General features: G+C 44.2%; 1 protein-coding gene across 3 annotated transcripts in view; it reads right to left on the bottom strand.

Moving 5' to 3' along the window:
- LOC110521846 (discs large homolog 1-like protein) overlaps nucleotides 1–11,713 on the bottom strand; it is a 188,766-nt gene extending 177,053 nt beyond the window's left edge. For all 3 annotated transcript variants that reach the window (XR_016495291.1, XM_090232125.1, XM_090232128.1), the window contains exon 1: nucleotides 10,960–11,713. Coding sequence is in view for 2 of the 3 variants with exons in the window: in XM_090232125.1 (XP_090088251.1) it covers nucleotides 10,960–11,061 (102 nt within the window). In the remaining variant the exon portion in view is untranslated. The remainder of the gene's footprint in view (nucleotides 1–10,959) is intronic.
- Nucleotides 11,714–16,224: the final 4,511 nt, after the last annotated feature.

Raw genomic sequence — 16,224 nt, 5'->3', positions numbered from 1 at the left:
GAGAGAATGGAATGGGAAATTCTCACGCTTCTATTCATCAGGGGTGCTGGAGTTGATTTATTAAGCTATCACACTGCCTGGCACAGGCCTAAACATGCATTCTCATGACTGAATTAATTAATTAATTGATGAGTTGCAAACAATGATGTACACGAACCCTGGCTTGCTGATGCTATGTATTTGCCAATGAGAGGCTTTGAAGCCACTGGTCGGACGTATTGGCACTCCTCAGAAGGAGCAGTCCTCCATAGGAATTAATGGAATTATACAGTACTTCAATTAAATAAAAATTACATGTATTTAAACATTTTGTTGTTGTAGTGGGGACAGTAATGTTAGAACTTTTAAAAAACTATACTTTAAAGAATATGTTTTTCTATATACATATATAGCATTAGTGCAAAGATTGGAAGTCTATGGTAACTGCTAGCATGCTAGTAGATACCATAGACTTCCAGTCATTGCGCGAATGCTAATTAGCATTGGCTTGCGAAACTACCTATAACTTCCTTCATACTGGATGCAGACATAAAAATGGTATCCATGAGTTCATTGACTCTATGGAATTAGATAAAGGGCTTCATTGCCAAAATCCCAAAGTATCCCTTTAATAAATACATTTCTATAGCTTACAAAATAGTTATTTACAATGGTGGGAGAGTCCCAAGATGGAGGCATGGGGGTTTAAAAACAGCACCCCCTGTTAGTCATCTAGTGTATTAATATAAAACATTGGTCGCAAACTACGCTCACTTATCAACTATACCTAATGAATATGTGCTCGAAGAACAAGAGAGAAAAGAGAGACTTCATTGACAAGGCACTCAAACAAACCTGAAGAGTCGTTCAGAAATATATATACTGAACCAAAATATAAACTTAACATGTAAAGTGTTGGTCCCATGTTTCATGAGCTGAAATAAAAGATCCTATAAATGTTCCATATGCATCAAAAGCTTATTTATCTCAAATGTTGTGCGCAAATTTGCTTGAATCCCTGTTAACTTGTTGAGTGTAGGGGGCAGTATTTTGATGTTTTGATGAAAATCGTACCCAAATGAAACTGCCTATTTCTCAGGCCATAATCTAGAATATGCATATAATTGTCAGATTAGGATAGAAAACACTCTAACGTTTCCAAAACTGTCAAAATATTGTCTCTGAGTATAACAGAACTGATATTGCAGGCAAAAACCTGAGGAAAATCCAACCAGGAAGTGCTATTTTTCCTGAAAGCTCTCTGTTCCATTGCATGCTTTCCCTCCTTTAAAGGGATATCAACCAGATTCCTTTTCCTATGGCTTCCTCATGGTGTGAAGTCTTTAGACATAGTTTCAGGCTTTTATTCTGAAAAATGAGCGAGAAAGATCACATTGCGTCATTGGATGGCTGGGTGCCAGCAGCGTTTTGCATGCGCCAACAGAGTGGAGAAGACATTTTCTCTCTCTCTCCTATTGAAGAAGCTACAGTCCAGTTGAAATATTATCGATTATATATTGTAAAAACAACCTGAGGATTGATTATAAAATGTTTTACGGATACTATTTGGAATTTTTGTCTGCCCGTCGTGACCGCTCGAGCTGTGGATTTCTGAACATAACGCGCCAACCAAATGGACCAATTGGATATAAAATAATCTTTATGGAACAAAAGGAACATTTATTGTGTAACTGGGAGTCTCGTGAGTGCAAACATCCGAAGATCATCAAAGGTAAGCAATTCATTTTATTGCTTTTCTGAATTTCGTGACCAATCTACTTTGCTGCTAGCTGTTTGTAATGTTTTGTCTGCTGAGAGAGATGTCCTTACATAAACGCTTGGTACGCTTTTGCCGAAAAGCTATTTTGAAATCTGACACGCCCGGTGGATTAACAACAAGCTAAGCTGTGTTTTGCTATATTGCACTTGTGATTTCATGACAATTAAATATTTTTAGTAATTCAATTTGAATTTGGAGCCCTGCAATTCAGCGGATGTTGATGAAAATGATCCCGCTTAACGGGATGGGTGTGTCAAGATGTTAAATGAGCATTTATCATTTGCAAAGATAATCCATCCACCTGACAGGTGTTGCATATCAAGAAGCTGATTAAACATAATGATCATTAAAAAGGTGCACCTTGTGCTGGGGACAATAAAAGGACACTCAAAATTGTGCAGTTTTGTCACACAACACAATGCCACAGATGTCTCAAGTTGAGGGAGCATGCAATTGGCATGCTGACTGCAACAATGTCGACCAGAGCTGTTGCCAGACAATTTAATGTTCATTTCTCTTCCATAAGTCTCCTCCAACATCATTTTAGCGAATTTACGGAAGTACACTCAGTTTCAAAACCTCAGACCACTTGTATCCACGCCAGCCCAGGACCTCCACATCCGGCTTCTTCACCTGGGGGATTGTCGGAGACCAGCCACCTGGACAGTTGATGAAACTGGGTTTGTACAACCAAATAACTTTTGCACAAACTGTCAGAAACCGTCTCAGGGAAGCTCATCTGCATGCTCGTTGTCCTCACCAGGGTCTTGACCTGACTGCAGTTTGGTGTTGTAACTTTCCACTAGATGTTGGAACATTGCTGTGGGGACTTCCATTCAGCAATAAGAGCATTAGTGCGTTTGGGCACTGATGTTGGGCTATTAGACCTGGCTCGCAGTAGGCGTTGCAATTCATCCCAAAGGTGTTTGATGGGGTGAGGTCACCGATCTCGACAAACCATTTCTGTATGGACCTCGCTTTCTGCATGGGGCGATTGTCATGTAGAAACAGGAAAGGGCCTTCCCCAAACTATTGCCACAAAGTTGGGAGCACAGAATCGTCTAGAATGTAATTTGTCAAATCAAATCAAATGTTATTTGTCACATACAACACCATACAGTGAAATGCTTATTTACAAGCCCTTAACCAACAATGCTAAGAAGTTAAGAAGAAAAACGTGTTAAGTAAAAAATGTATAAGTTAAAACAAAATAAGAGGCTATATATTGGGGGTACCAGTACAGAGTCAATGTGTGAGGGCACCAGTTAGTCGAGGTAATTGAGGTAATATGTACATGTAGGTAGAGTTAAAGTGACCATGCATAGATAATAAACAGAGAGTAGCAACAGCATATAAGAGTGGTCTGGGTAGCCTTTTGATTAGCAGGTCAAGAGTCGTATGGGGTAGAAGCTGTTAAGAAGCCTAGACTTGGCACTCCGGTACCGCTTGCCGTACGATAGCAGAGAGAACAGTCTATGACTAGGGCGGCTGGGGTCTTTGACAATTTTTAGGGCCTTCCTCTGACACCGCCTGGAATAGAGGCCCTGGATGGCGGGAAGCTTGTCCCCAGTGATGTACTGGGCCATATGCACTACCCTCTGTAGTGCCTCGCGGTTAGAGGCCGAGCAGTTGCCATACCAGGCAGTGACACAACCCATCAGGATGCTCTCGATGGTGCAGCTGTAGAACCTTTTGCGGATCTGAGGACCCATGCCAAATCTTTTCAGTCTCCTGAGGGGGAATAGGCTTTGTCGTGCCCTCTTCACGACTCTTCACGACATGATAGTTTGTTGGTGATGTGGACACCATGGAACTTGAAGTTCTCAACCTGCTTCACTGCTGCCCCGTCGATGAGAATGGGGCGTGCTCGGTCCTCCTTTTCCTGTATCATCTCCTTTTCCACAATCATCTCCTTTGTCTGGATCATGTTGAGGGAGAGGTTGTTGTCCTGGCACTTCACAGCCAGGTCTCTGACCTCCTCCCTATAGGCCAGGGGTGGGCAATTCCAGTCCTCTGGGGCCCGATTGGTTTCACAGTTTTACCCCAACCCCAGCTAACACACACCTGACTCCAATAATCACCTAATCATTATCTTCAGTTTAGAATGCAATTTGATTAATCAGCTGTGTTTGCTATGGATGGAGAAAAGTGTGACACCAATCAGTCCCCCGAGGACTGGAGTTGCACACCCCTGCTATAGTCTGTCTCATCATTGTTGGTGATCAGGCTGTTGTGTCATCGGCAACAGTGACTATGGTGGTCTGTTTGAAACATGTTGGTATTACAGACTCAGTTAGGGACAGTTTGAAAATATCAGTGAAGACACATGCCGGTTGGTCAGCGCATGCTCAGAGTACACGTCCTGGTAATCCGTCTGGCCCTGCGACCTTGTGAATGTTGACCTGTTTAAAGTTCTTACTCACATCGTCTACGGAGAGCGTGATCACACAGTCGTCCATAACTGCTGATGCTCTCATGCATGCTTCAGTTTTAAATGCCTCGAAGCGAGCATAGAAGTAGTTTATCTCGTCTGGTAGGCTCGTGTCACTGAGCAGCTCATGGCTGTGCCTCCATTTGTAGTCTGTAATAGTTTGCAAGCCCTGCTACATCCGATGAGCGTCGGAGTCGGTGTAGTACGATTCGATCTTAGTCCTGCATTGACCCTTTTCCTGTTTAATGGTTCGTCAGAGGGCATAGCAGGATTTCTTATAAGCTACTTGGTTAGAGTCCCACTCCTTGAAAGTGGCAGCTCTACCCTTTAGCTCAGTACAGATGTTGTCTGTAATCCATGGCTTCTGGTTGGGGTACGTATGGTGACTGTGGGGATGACATCATCAATGCACTTATTGATGAAGCCAGTGAGTGATGTGATGTACTCCTCAATGTCATCGGATGATTCCCAAAACATATTCCAGTCTGTGCTAGCAAAAGAGTCCTGTAGCTTAGCATCTGCTTCATCTGACCACTTTTTTATTGACCAAGTCACTGGTGCTTCATGCTTTCGGTTTTCTTTTTAAGCAGGAATCAGGAATATAGAACTACTGTATGGTCAGATATGCCCAATGGAGGGCGAGGGAGAGCTTTGTACATGTCTCTGTGTGTGGAGTAAAAGTGGTCTAGAGTTGTTCTTCCTTCTGATTGCACATTTAACATGCTGGTAGAAATTATGTAAAACAGATTTGAGTTTCCCTGCATTAAAGTCCCCGACCACTAGGAGCGCCAACCTCTGGATGAGCATTTTCCTGTTTGCTTATGGCCATATGAAGCTCATTGAGTGCGGTCTTAGTGCCAGCATCCATTTGTGGTAATATGTCGACAGTTACGAAAAATAAAGATGAAAACTGTTGGTGAATAGTGTGATCTACAGCTTATCATGAGATACTCTATCTCAGGCGAGCAAAACCCCTTGTCTCTTGGCTTCCTTAATGAGCCTCACATCAGATGCTGCTAATCATCTCATTCTCTTATCTTCTCCTTCTCTATCCATTTTCACTTTTCCTCCTCTCCTCTCACTCCTCTTTCCGGGTTTCTCTCACTCACTCACTTGTATTGCGTGCTGTACCTCGAGGACCGGGGAAACAAGCCATAAATATACCTATGTTTGAGTGGGAGGCTCAGGCTCTTATGTAAATTAGTGTCATGCAGTAGAGTGTAAGGACTGGAGCAGACATGATGTGTGAGGTTTTGAGTCATTGTGCCAGGGCTGGTTTGGGCTGCGTGACTGGAGATTGAGGGAGAGGAGAGAGAGGCCTTCAGTACACTTCTGGCTATGGGACGCCCCCCTCAGCTCTCTCACACACACACACACACACACACACACACACACACACACACACACGTGCAAACCCTGCCTATTTCTGCCCCCGCCTCTCACACACAGTCACATAGCCTGGCATAACAAGCCCAGCTAGACTCACAAAGGACAGAATAGAAAGTGTACGTCTGTTTGTAGCCTTCTCAGTTTGTATCATGTTTTACTATAGCTACAACCTGAGATTATCTGAGTGGGTGGTTAGCTGTTTGACAGGATGCCACATGGCAGGTTGTACCACTCTGCCATTGCACACGCATGCTGGGGGATCTGTACAGTACGGTAGGTAGGCCCATCAGATGGCAGCTACACTATACACTCCTTCAAATTCTGCTATTTCAGCCACACCCGTAGCTGACAGGTGTATAAAATCGAGCATACAGCCATGCAATCTTCATAGACAAACATTGGCAGTAGAATGGCCTCAAGCTCTTAAAGATCTCTACAGATCGGTGTCCCACCTTCAGGACGATTGAGCTAATGTGCGCTAATATGATTAGCATGACGTTGTAAGTAAGAAGAACATTTCCTAGGACATAGACATATCTTATATGGGCAGAAAGCTTACATTTATGTTAATCTAACTGCACTGTCCAATTTACAATAGCTATTACAGTGAAAATATGCCATCTATTGTTTGCGGAGAGCGCTCATTTATGTACTTGAAACATGTATATATTGACTAATTAGGCATATTTGGGCAGACTGGGGTGGCAGGGTAGCCTAGTGGTTAGAGCGTTGGACTAGTAACCGAAAAGTTGCAAGTTCATATCCCTGAGCTGACAAGGTACAAAGTGTTCTGCCCCTGAACAGGCAGTTAACCCACTGTTCCTAGGCTGTCATTGAAAATAAGAATTTGTTCTTAACTGACTTGCCTAGTTAAATAAAGGTGAAGGAAAAAAAAGACTTGATACAACATCTTGAACAGAAATACAATGGTTCATTGGATCAGTCTAAAACTTTGCACATACACTGCTGTCTCTAGTGGCCAACATCTAAATTGTGCCTAGTCCTAAATCAGATAATTGCCTTTCTCTTGCATTTCAAAGATGATGGAACAAAAAAAGCAACAGTTGTTTTTTTCTTTGTATTATCTCTTACCAGATATAATGTATAATATTCTCCTACATTAATTTCACATTTCCACAAACTTCAAAGTGTTTCCTTTGAAATGGTATCAATACTATGCATATCCTTGCTTCAGATCCTGAGCTACAGGCAGTTAGATGTGGGTATGTCATTTTACGTGAAAATTGAAAAAAAGGGTTCGATCCTTAAGTGGCCCTGACCTCAATCCTATAGAAAATGTGTGGGCAGAACTGGAAAAGCATGTGCGAGCAAGGAGGCCTACAAACCTGACTCAGTTACACCAGCTCTGTCGGGAGGAATGGGCCAATATTCAACCAACTTATTGTGGGAAGCTTGTGGAAGGCTAACATAAACGTTTCACCCAAATGAAACAATTTAAAGGCAATGCTACCACATACTAATTGAGTGTATGTCAAATTCTGACCCACTGGGAACGTGATGAAATAAAAGCTGAAATAATTAATTCTCTATACTATTATTCTGACATTTCACATTCTTAAAATAAAGTGGTGATCCCAACTAGCGCTAAGACAGTGCATTTTTACTAGGATTAAATGTCAGGAATTGTGAAATACTGAGTTTAAGTGCATTTGGCTAAGGTGTATGTAGACTTCCGACTTCAACTGTACATGCATATGCACGTTCTGTAGATACATGTGTACGCACACACATACGCACGGACGCAGGCACACACAGCTTTTTTCTGCATACACCCCAGTTCAGTAAGTTGGTTTCAGTGAATGGCCTCAGTCTGTTTCCTGTAGAGCTGTACAGTTGAAGCTATGGAGAAGTTGGTGGAACGGAAGAAATGGGCAATGGATCGAACTGTCTCGTCTCTCTGCGCTGTTCTTCATCTCCAGCTCTGTTCGCTCTGAGCAGTAACTCCCCTCCCAATCTCTTTACACACTGACAGCACTGAGACGGGAGGAGGAGGAAGAGGGAAGAGTAAACCTGCAGTCACTGAATAATTGTGATTTATTTAGAAACCTCCAGCAGCAGACAGAGGACACCCAGACAGAAGAGTTTCGTCTCTCGGGTCATCTATTAATTAAGTTACTTGTCTTCAGCAATTCCATATTCAGGTGAACTGCAGCCGCTAACAGTCTCTCCATCTCCCATGGCTGACGTTTCTTCTAAAAGACAAACTCCCATCCTGAGCCTTCCCTTACACACCAACCCAGCCTGAGCCTTCCCATATACATACGCCAACCCAGCAGCCAATTACGTACAGAGCATTACATGAACATGTACTCTGGTCTGCACTACACTGCCTTGCTCAGCTCTACCCTACCAGTTAGATTTCAGAGACCAAGACTAACACTGAATTGATCCTACCCACACAGCTCTGGTAGTCACTCTGCTACGGGAGGTCCTGTCTTCACTGAAACAGTTGGGAAACAAAGAGTTAGACTCACATAAATAAAACCACCAGTCCACTGTACTGGCCTGCCTTCCTACTAACACTTCTGAGAGATAATTTTCTCCAGTGTAGAGCGAGGCGAGTGTGTTAATTAAGGCATCCGCATGCTTCCCAGCAGAAACAGTTCAGAAGAGTTTGTGCATATATTATGACCACATTGTGATGTTTTTTGTTTGTTTTGGACTTCAGTAAGGGTTTTTTCGATAGTCCGGGCACATTTATTTGAGACAAGCTGAAGTCAATAGCAAAGGTCTGTTCCCCTTCGTCTGTGATTGGTCAATAGTAGGGATTCGTCAATAAAGTCTTTGTTGTCGTTCAACTCGTTTTCATGCAATTTTTTTCAATGACAATTACTGCACCAACAATCTTAGTTGGATATAAAATTACGCAACTAAGACCTCCTTGGCAAAAAAGTCCAAATTAACATCTTGGCACACCCATCATTTTAGTCAACATCCGCTGAATTGCAGAGCGCCAAATTCAAATTAAATTACAAAAAAAAAGAAATTTCATGAAATCACAAGTGCAATATAGCAAAACACAGCTTAGCTTGTTGTTAATCCACCTGGTGTGTCAGATTTCAAAAAAGCTTTTCGGCAAAAGCATACCAAGCGTTTATGTAGACAAAACATTACAAACAGCTAGCAGCAAAGTAGATTGGTCACGAAAGTCAGAAAAGCAAAAAAATGAATCGAATACCTATGATCATCTTCGGATGTTTGCACTCACGAGACTCTCAGTTACACAATAAATGTTCCTTTTGTTCCATAAAGATTATTTTATATCCAAAATACCTCCATTTGGTTGGCGCGTTATGTTCAGAAATCCACAGGCTCGAGCGGTCACGACGGGGCAGACGAAAATTCCAAATAGTATCCGTAAAGTTCGTAGAAACATGTCAAACGTTTTTTATAATCAGACCTCTGTTTGATAATATTTCAACCGGACTGTAGCTTTTTCAATGGGAGAGAGAGAGAAAATGTCTGCTCCAGGCTGTAGCGCATGCAAAACTCTGCTGGCACCCAACCATCCACTGACGCGATGTGATCGTTCTCGCTCATTTTTCAGAATTAAAGCCTGAAACTATGTCTAAAGACTGTTCACACCATGTGGAAGCCATAGGGAAAGGAATCTGGTTGATATCCCTTTAAATAGAGGGAAGGCATGCAATGGAACAGGGAGATTCGTTTCTCTTAGGCACTTCCTGGTTGGATTTTCCTCAGGTTTTTGCCTGCAATATCAGTTCTGTTATACTCACAGACAATATTTTGACAGTTTTGGAAACTTTAGAGTGTTTTCTATCCTATCCTATCCTATCCTATCCTATCCCAATTATATGCATATTCTAGATTCTGGGCCTGAGAAATAGGCAGTTTCATTTGGGTATGTGTTTCATCCAAACATCAAAATACTGCCCCTACACTCAACAGGTTAATGACCGATTTCTTGAGTTATCTTTGATTATTTCTGACTCTTTTAAGGAAGTGTATACTGGCAACAGCATCTCAAAATGGACAAACAGTACTACTGCTGCTTTTTCTAATTTCTCAAGCAAAGGTCTTTTAAGGGATTATGTGAGCACACTCGTTTGGTTCGCCTAGCCAAGTTCGGCTAGGCGCCAGCCGAACTGAACCATGCTGATGCCTTTAGCCAGAGTGCTTTAGCTGGAGTGTTATGACATAAGACAGTGAGAGGGGTGAGGAGGAGGGATGGGGGAGGCAGGGAACCCCCCAGAGGAGAGGAACAGAGCGAGAGGTTGTTGCGTAATCAGCTGAAGTAGCTGTTTGGTTTACTGTGTGAGTTTTCTAAAGCGGATGACAACACAGGGAGAACACACACACAAAAGCACAAACATGTACAGAAATAGGAGACAGACAGAACGATAGGAAGGCAGCAAAACATATAAGATGGAGAATAATTGTTTTGGATGATTTTAAGAGGCGCTACTGAGGGCATGGAAGCATGCTTTATGTGCATCAATATTATGACATGTTAATTATGATGCAGCAAGCATCCTACAGTACATGCGTACTTGGTTTGGCGAGGACATTGGGAGTGATACATTCTCTGTGTCTGCTTGACTTGATGCAACAGACTCAAAAACAGCTAATCACACACACACACACACACACACACACACACACACACACACAGAGGCTGTCATATGTCAGTGTGTCAGGATTCAGCTTCAGTCTAGCGTGGCCAGAAAAACATGACTAAACTCCAACCAGATTAACAATTTGAGCTTCTTAAAGTGAGCACATCACTAGTGTGTGCGTGTGTGAAGGCACAGAGAGGAAATACAAACATTATTTATGCTTGATGTGATCTTAAAAGCTATGAGGGTCTTAACACACACACACACACACACACATACATGCACACACAGACACACACACACACACGGTGATTCCTTCTGCTCACAGACTGAGCAGCCTAACGAGAGCTGTTGGAGCATGTGCGTCAGCTCTGTTTGGGTTAACACAGCTCTGTTTGGGTCAACTCTTCCTCCATTTCTCTTTCTCCCTCTGTCACACCATCTTTTTCTCCCTCTCTCTCTTTCCCTTTCTCTCGCTTCTTTTATCTCTTTCTCTCTTCTCTTTTACACACATGGTAAATATTACACACAGATCCCATCTGGCTGACTATTACAGTACATTACACAGAGACTCCCTCTTACTCACACACACATGTAAACAAATACTGACCACCATTCATCCATGCTTCCCTAGCTAGAACTGTATGAAGATCAAACAGACTTTGTTCCATCACGCTGAGCATACACGCTGTGTGAGGTGTGTGTGTGTGTGTGTGTGTGTGTGTGTGTGTGTGTGTGTGTGTGTGTGTGTGTGTGTGTGTGTGTGTGTGCTTGTCTCCTACCTTGCATCCGAACATAAGCGAGATGGTGCTGTTGGTGCATGCTACTTTACAGTGGCACAACATTGGTGTAAAACAATCCGAGTGCTTGATGCTGGGTGTCATAGTGTTGTCAGTGCCTGGGCACCTCCATCATGGTTTCTCTCTCTCTCTCGCTCTCTCTTTCTTTCTCTCTCTCTGCACACCCCCACCCCCCACCCCCACCCTCCCCACCCCCCGAGCCAGGAACCCTCTGTACAACTGTCAGTCTGTCACTCTTTCGGTCTGTCAGTCCTGGCTCTTCCTGCCTCCAGCCTGCTCCCCCTGTCTCTTCTTCATCACAACCACCATCCTCATAATCCTTGTAGGCAGTCAAAGGTAGAGGCAGTCTCTCGTCCTCTCCCTCCCTCCGTCAGTCTCTGTCCTTCCGTCTCCCCCGTCTCACTCCTTACTTAGTACACAGCACAGCAGTCCCAGTTCTCTCTCTGTGAGCCCAGCTCACAGCTCAGCTATCAAAGGCTGTGTCTGTGCCTCTCACTCTACTTCTCTCTCGTTCCCTCGCTCTCTGCTCGGCTGACTCGCGCTTTGCGTTGAGGCAGTCAGATCAATGAGCTCAGAGAGAGAGAGAGGGAAGAACCATGGTGGCGGAGAGAGGGAGAGCGAAAGAGAGCCCTGGGCCAGGGGGATGGATGTGGAAGGAGGTGGGGGGGGGGGACCGCGTGTGTTCTCGCTCATCCTGCGTTTCCACTCATTCCATCACTACCTCTCCACCTGCTGCAGTGGAGGCTCTGCCATGACTTGTGCACTCACACACACACACACACACACACACACACACACACACACACACACACACACACACAAAAAAAAAACACAAACATGGGCAGCAAGCAAAGAGAGAGAGAGAGAGAGAGAGACTGTATGAGGGGGAGGGGCTTATTACACAGCCCAGTGGACAGGACTGACCAAACAAACACACTGAACAACAGAGGAGAGGAACAGAGAGGAGAGGAGAGGAGAGGAGAGAGGGGAAATGAGGGGAAGGGGCTCATTACACAGACCAGTGGACAGGACTGACCGAACAAACAAACTGAACAAGAGAGGAGAGGAGAAAGTTACCCAGGAAAGGGAGATGTGATCTCAGGAGTCAAGAGAAACCTATCCACTCTCCCAAGAGCATATCAAAGCAGCACACTCATAGTGAAATGAACCTCTCCCTATAACACACACTGGAAGCCCGAAGAGTAGAAAGGAGAAAGTGAAGGATGGAGAGAGAGAGGACTGCAAGGATATAGTAGACCCAAACAAATTGTGCACACAACCTTGGTGTAGTTAAACATGTTCAGCTACCCCTAGGGAGCTAAACCTAGACCTAGCCTTAGCCAGAATAACTCAAGTTACGGAAATGTGCAAGTACATGCCAGCAGAGCACCTTGGAGTTAAACCCTGCAGAAAGTTACAAGACTTAAGGAGCCTGCCAAAGAGGCTGAACATTTTTATTTCTACATTGGGCTTGGCAATATACCATATTTTACGATATACTGGTATTGACGATATACTGGTATTGTTGTTCCTCAACCACGAGACACTTGAGTCCAGTCTCCATGGTCAATGCAGCACATGCAACAATGTTGATAACAATGATGCTGTTTTCACTTTGCTTCTTAATATAAATCCCCTAGTGTTCTATAATTACATCATTCATTTGTGTTTCTCTTACACCTGCAAACAGCTAGTTTCTCTTTTCTTAGAAAGTTTGGCCTAAATCTAGGTTAGCCACTAATGCTAATCGCTAGTTACCTGGCTAACAGCCTGGTAATACCAGTGATGGTGTAGACTAAATCTTCATGTTGTTTGTGCAATAGTATCTTCTAAATCAAAGCGGAATCGAGGGCTTGCAGTTGACGTACAACGCGTCCTGGTGGCCATGTTGGAAGACCACCACATTAATTCTTCTGACAACAGCAACCAAGTGGCTACCCCAAACTGCATGACAACAGTGCCTAAAACTAGTTGATTCATCACCACGGTCATTTTCTGTAGAGTATTTGGCTGCTTTAACAATGCAGGAAAGACAACCGAAAAACAAGATGTGTACAGATTACCCTCAATCATGAAACATCATTGGTGACATCAAGATAAGACTCAAGAACTGTCAGGAAAGCGAATAAACCTTTTTGCCTGTCAAGTCCTGAACCCTGACAGCTGTCAGTAACGGGTCTGCTACGATCATTTCATCACTGGTAAGTTAAGTCTGATCGATTTCGAGTTTAGTTTAGCTCTTAAGTTAACCAGGTGTTAACAACAACACTACGTTAGCCAAAATGACCTATCTAGATAACTTGTAGTCTAGCAATTAGCATGTGTCGCGTGAGTTTAAAGTTTTGGGGAAGCTATGATTTCACCATATAAATTAGTCTTTATAACAAAGGATTGCACGCCTCTATTATCACAATTGCAGACAAATGTAATCATACTATTCCTAATGTTATGAGTAGATTGGATAGTGATAATTTAGGCTATTAGTAAGTGCTTGGTGGCATAGGTTTATAGGCTATATCAGGGACGTCTCCTTTGCACTGGAAAAATGTGGCGTGAGATAAACATTTCATGCAATTCTACCTACACTTTATATGACCGGAGAAATTAGCAGAATCTTTTTTAATAAGATGGTAGCCTAGGCCTACTCTACTGACACTGACAACAGATCAATAAAAATGACCTTGAAAAAGGGTTCCTGGCTAAAAGATATCCAGCGTTTGTCAAATTGTCAAAAGTAATTTTTGTGCGTTTTAGCTAACCCTAACCATAACCTAATTCTCCTAACCTGCTGCCTAAATTCTCCTAATCTGCTACGAAATGTCAAATATGACGTTAACTTGACAAAAGATTTCATGCAATTCTACCTACACTTTATATGACCGGAGAAATTAGCAGAATCTTTTTTAATAAGATGGTAGCCTAGGCCTACTCTACTGACACTGACAACAGATCAATAAAAATGACCTTGAAAAAGGGTTCCTGGCTAAAAGATATCCAGCGTTTGTCAAATTGTCAAAAGTAATTTTTGTGCGTTTTAGCTAACCCTAACCATAACCTAATTCTCCTAACCTGCTGCCTAAATTCTCCTAATCTGCTACGAAATGTCAAATATGACGTTAACTTGACAAAAGCTGGATCGCTTCTAGCCATGACAGGGGAGACGCAAATGGTACAATGTGATGTCCAGGTAGCCTGGAGGACATTATTTTCCCCCAAAACTCCAGTGGTTATCATATATTCATAAGGTTTTGTGCATTTCAGGAAACCCTAATTATCATTGATAACCAAATGATACATTTTCCCTGCTCTTATGAGTAAAGTTATGTATGGACATTACAGCATAGGAAAAAGGTCTCGATGGGATATGACAACCTGCTGTGTTGGTTGTTCAACCCCAGCAATAGATGTAATCTTTATATGACACCTGAATGAACTAAACAGAAGCAAATAATTAAGAGCCCTGATGGTATAGGTGACCTGAAGAAGTGATATTCTAACATCAGGTTTGCTTTTCATTTGTTTATGAACTACTTGTTACGGTGCGTGAATGAGGACCCAAAAGCGAATTAACTTAAACAGAGCTTCTTTAATTACCAAACATAGGTAGGCTCAGACGGACCGGCAGATTCCGACAGGACAAGACAAGGTTACAGCAAACATGACGACAGTCTGGTTCAGACATGAAACACAACAAACAAGAATCCGACAAGGACAGGAACAAAAACAGAGAGAGATATAGGGACCTAATCAGAGGGAAAAAGGGAACAGGTGGGAAACGGGGTGACGAGGTGGTTAGGAGGAGACAAGGCACAGCTGGTGGAAATTGGGGGAGAAAAGGTAACCTAACAACGACCAGCAGAGGGAGACAGGGTGAAGGGAAAGGACAGAGACAAGACACAACATGACAGTACATGACAGTACCCCCCCACTCACCGAGCGCCTCCTGGCGCACTCGAGGAGGAAACCTGGCGGCAACGGAGGAAATCCTCGATCAGCGCACGGTCCAGCACGTCCCGAGAGGGAACCCAACTCCTCTCCTCAGGACCGTACCCCTCCCAATCTACGAGGTACTGGTGACCACGGCCCCGAGGACGCATGTCCAAAATCCTGCGGACCCTGTAGATGGGTGCGCCCTCGACAAGGATGGGGGGGGGGGGAAGACGAGCGGGGGCGCGAAGAACGGGCTTGATACAGGAGACATGGAAGACAGGGTGGACGCGACGAAGGTATCGCGGAAGAAGAAGTCGAACTGCGACAGGATTAATGACCCGAGAAATACGGAACGGACCAATGAACCGCGGGGTCAACTTGCGAGAAGCCGTCTTAAGGGGAAGGTTCTGAGTGGAGAGCCAAACTCTCTGACCGCGACAATATCTAGGACTCTTAGTTCTACGCTTATTAGCAGCCCTCACAGTCTGCGTCCTATAACGGCAAAGTGCAGACCTGACCCTCTTCCAGGTGCGCTCGCAACGTTGGACAAAAGCCTGAGCGGAGGGGACGCTGGACTCGGCGAACTGAGATGAGAACAGCGGAGGCTGGTACCCGAGGCTACTCTGAAAAGGAGATAGCCCGGTCGCAGACGAAGGAAGCGAGTTGTGGGCGTATTCTGCCCAGGGGAGCTGTTCTGACCAAGACGCAGGGTTGCGAAAAGAAAGACTGCGTAAGATGCGACCAATAGTCTGATTGGCCCGTTCTGCTTGACCGTTAGACTGGGGGTGAAAGCCGGAAGAGAGACTGACGGAAGCCCCAATCAAACGGCAAAACTCCCTCCAAAATTGAGACGTGAATTGCGGACCTCTGTCCGAAACGACGTCTGACGGAAGGCCATGAATTCTGAAAACATTCTCGATGATGATTTGTGCCGTCTCTTTAGCAGAAGGAAGCTTAGCAAGGGGAATGAAATGAGCCGCCTTAGAGAACCTATCGACAACCGTAAGAATAACAGTCTTCCCCGCTGACGAAGGCAGTCCGGTGACAAAATCTAAGGCGATGTGAGACCACGGTTGAGAGGGAATAGGAAGCGGCCTGAGACGGCCGGCAGGAGGAGAGTTACCGGACTTAGTCTGCGCGCAGACCGAACAAGCAGCCACGAAACGACGCGTGTCATGCTCCCGGGTGGGCCACCAAAAACGCTGGCGAATGGAAGCAAGCGTACCCCGAACGCCAGGGTGGCCGGCTAACTTGGCAGAGTGAGCCCACTGAAGAACGGCCAGACGAGTAGGAACGGGAACAAAAAGAAGGTTCCTA

This window comes from Oncorhynchus mykiss, chromosome 4, assembly GCF_057628025.1.
Source record: "Oncorhynchus mykiss isolate SJ-2025 chromosome 4, ASM5762802v1, whole genome shotgun sequence".
In the NCBI taxonomy this organism is placed as follows: domain Eukaryota; kingdom Metazoa; phylum Chordata; class Actinopteri; order Salmoniformes; family Salmonidae; genus Oncorhynchus; species Oncorhynchus mykiss.
The sequence above is the reverse complement of the archived record's forward strand: the minus strand, read 5'-3'. Positions and strand labels throughout refer to the sequence as shown.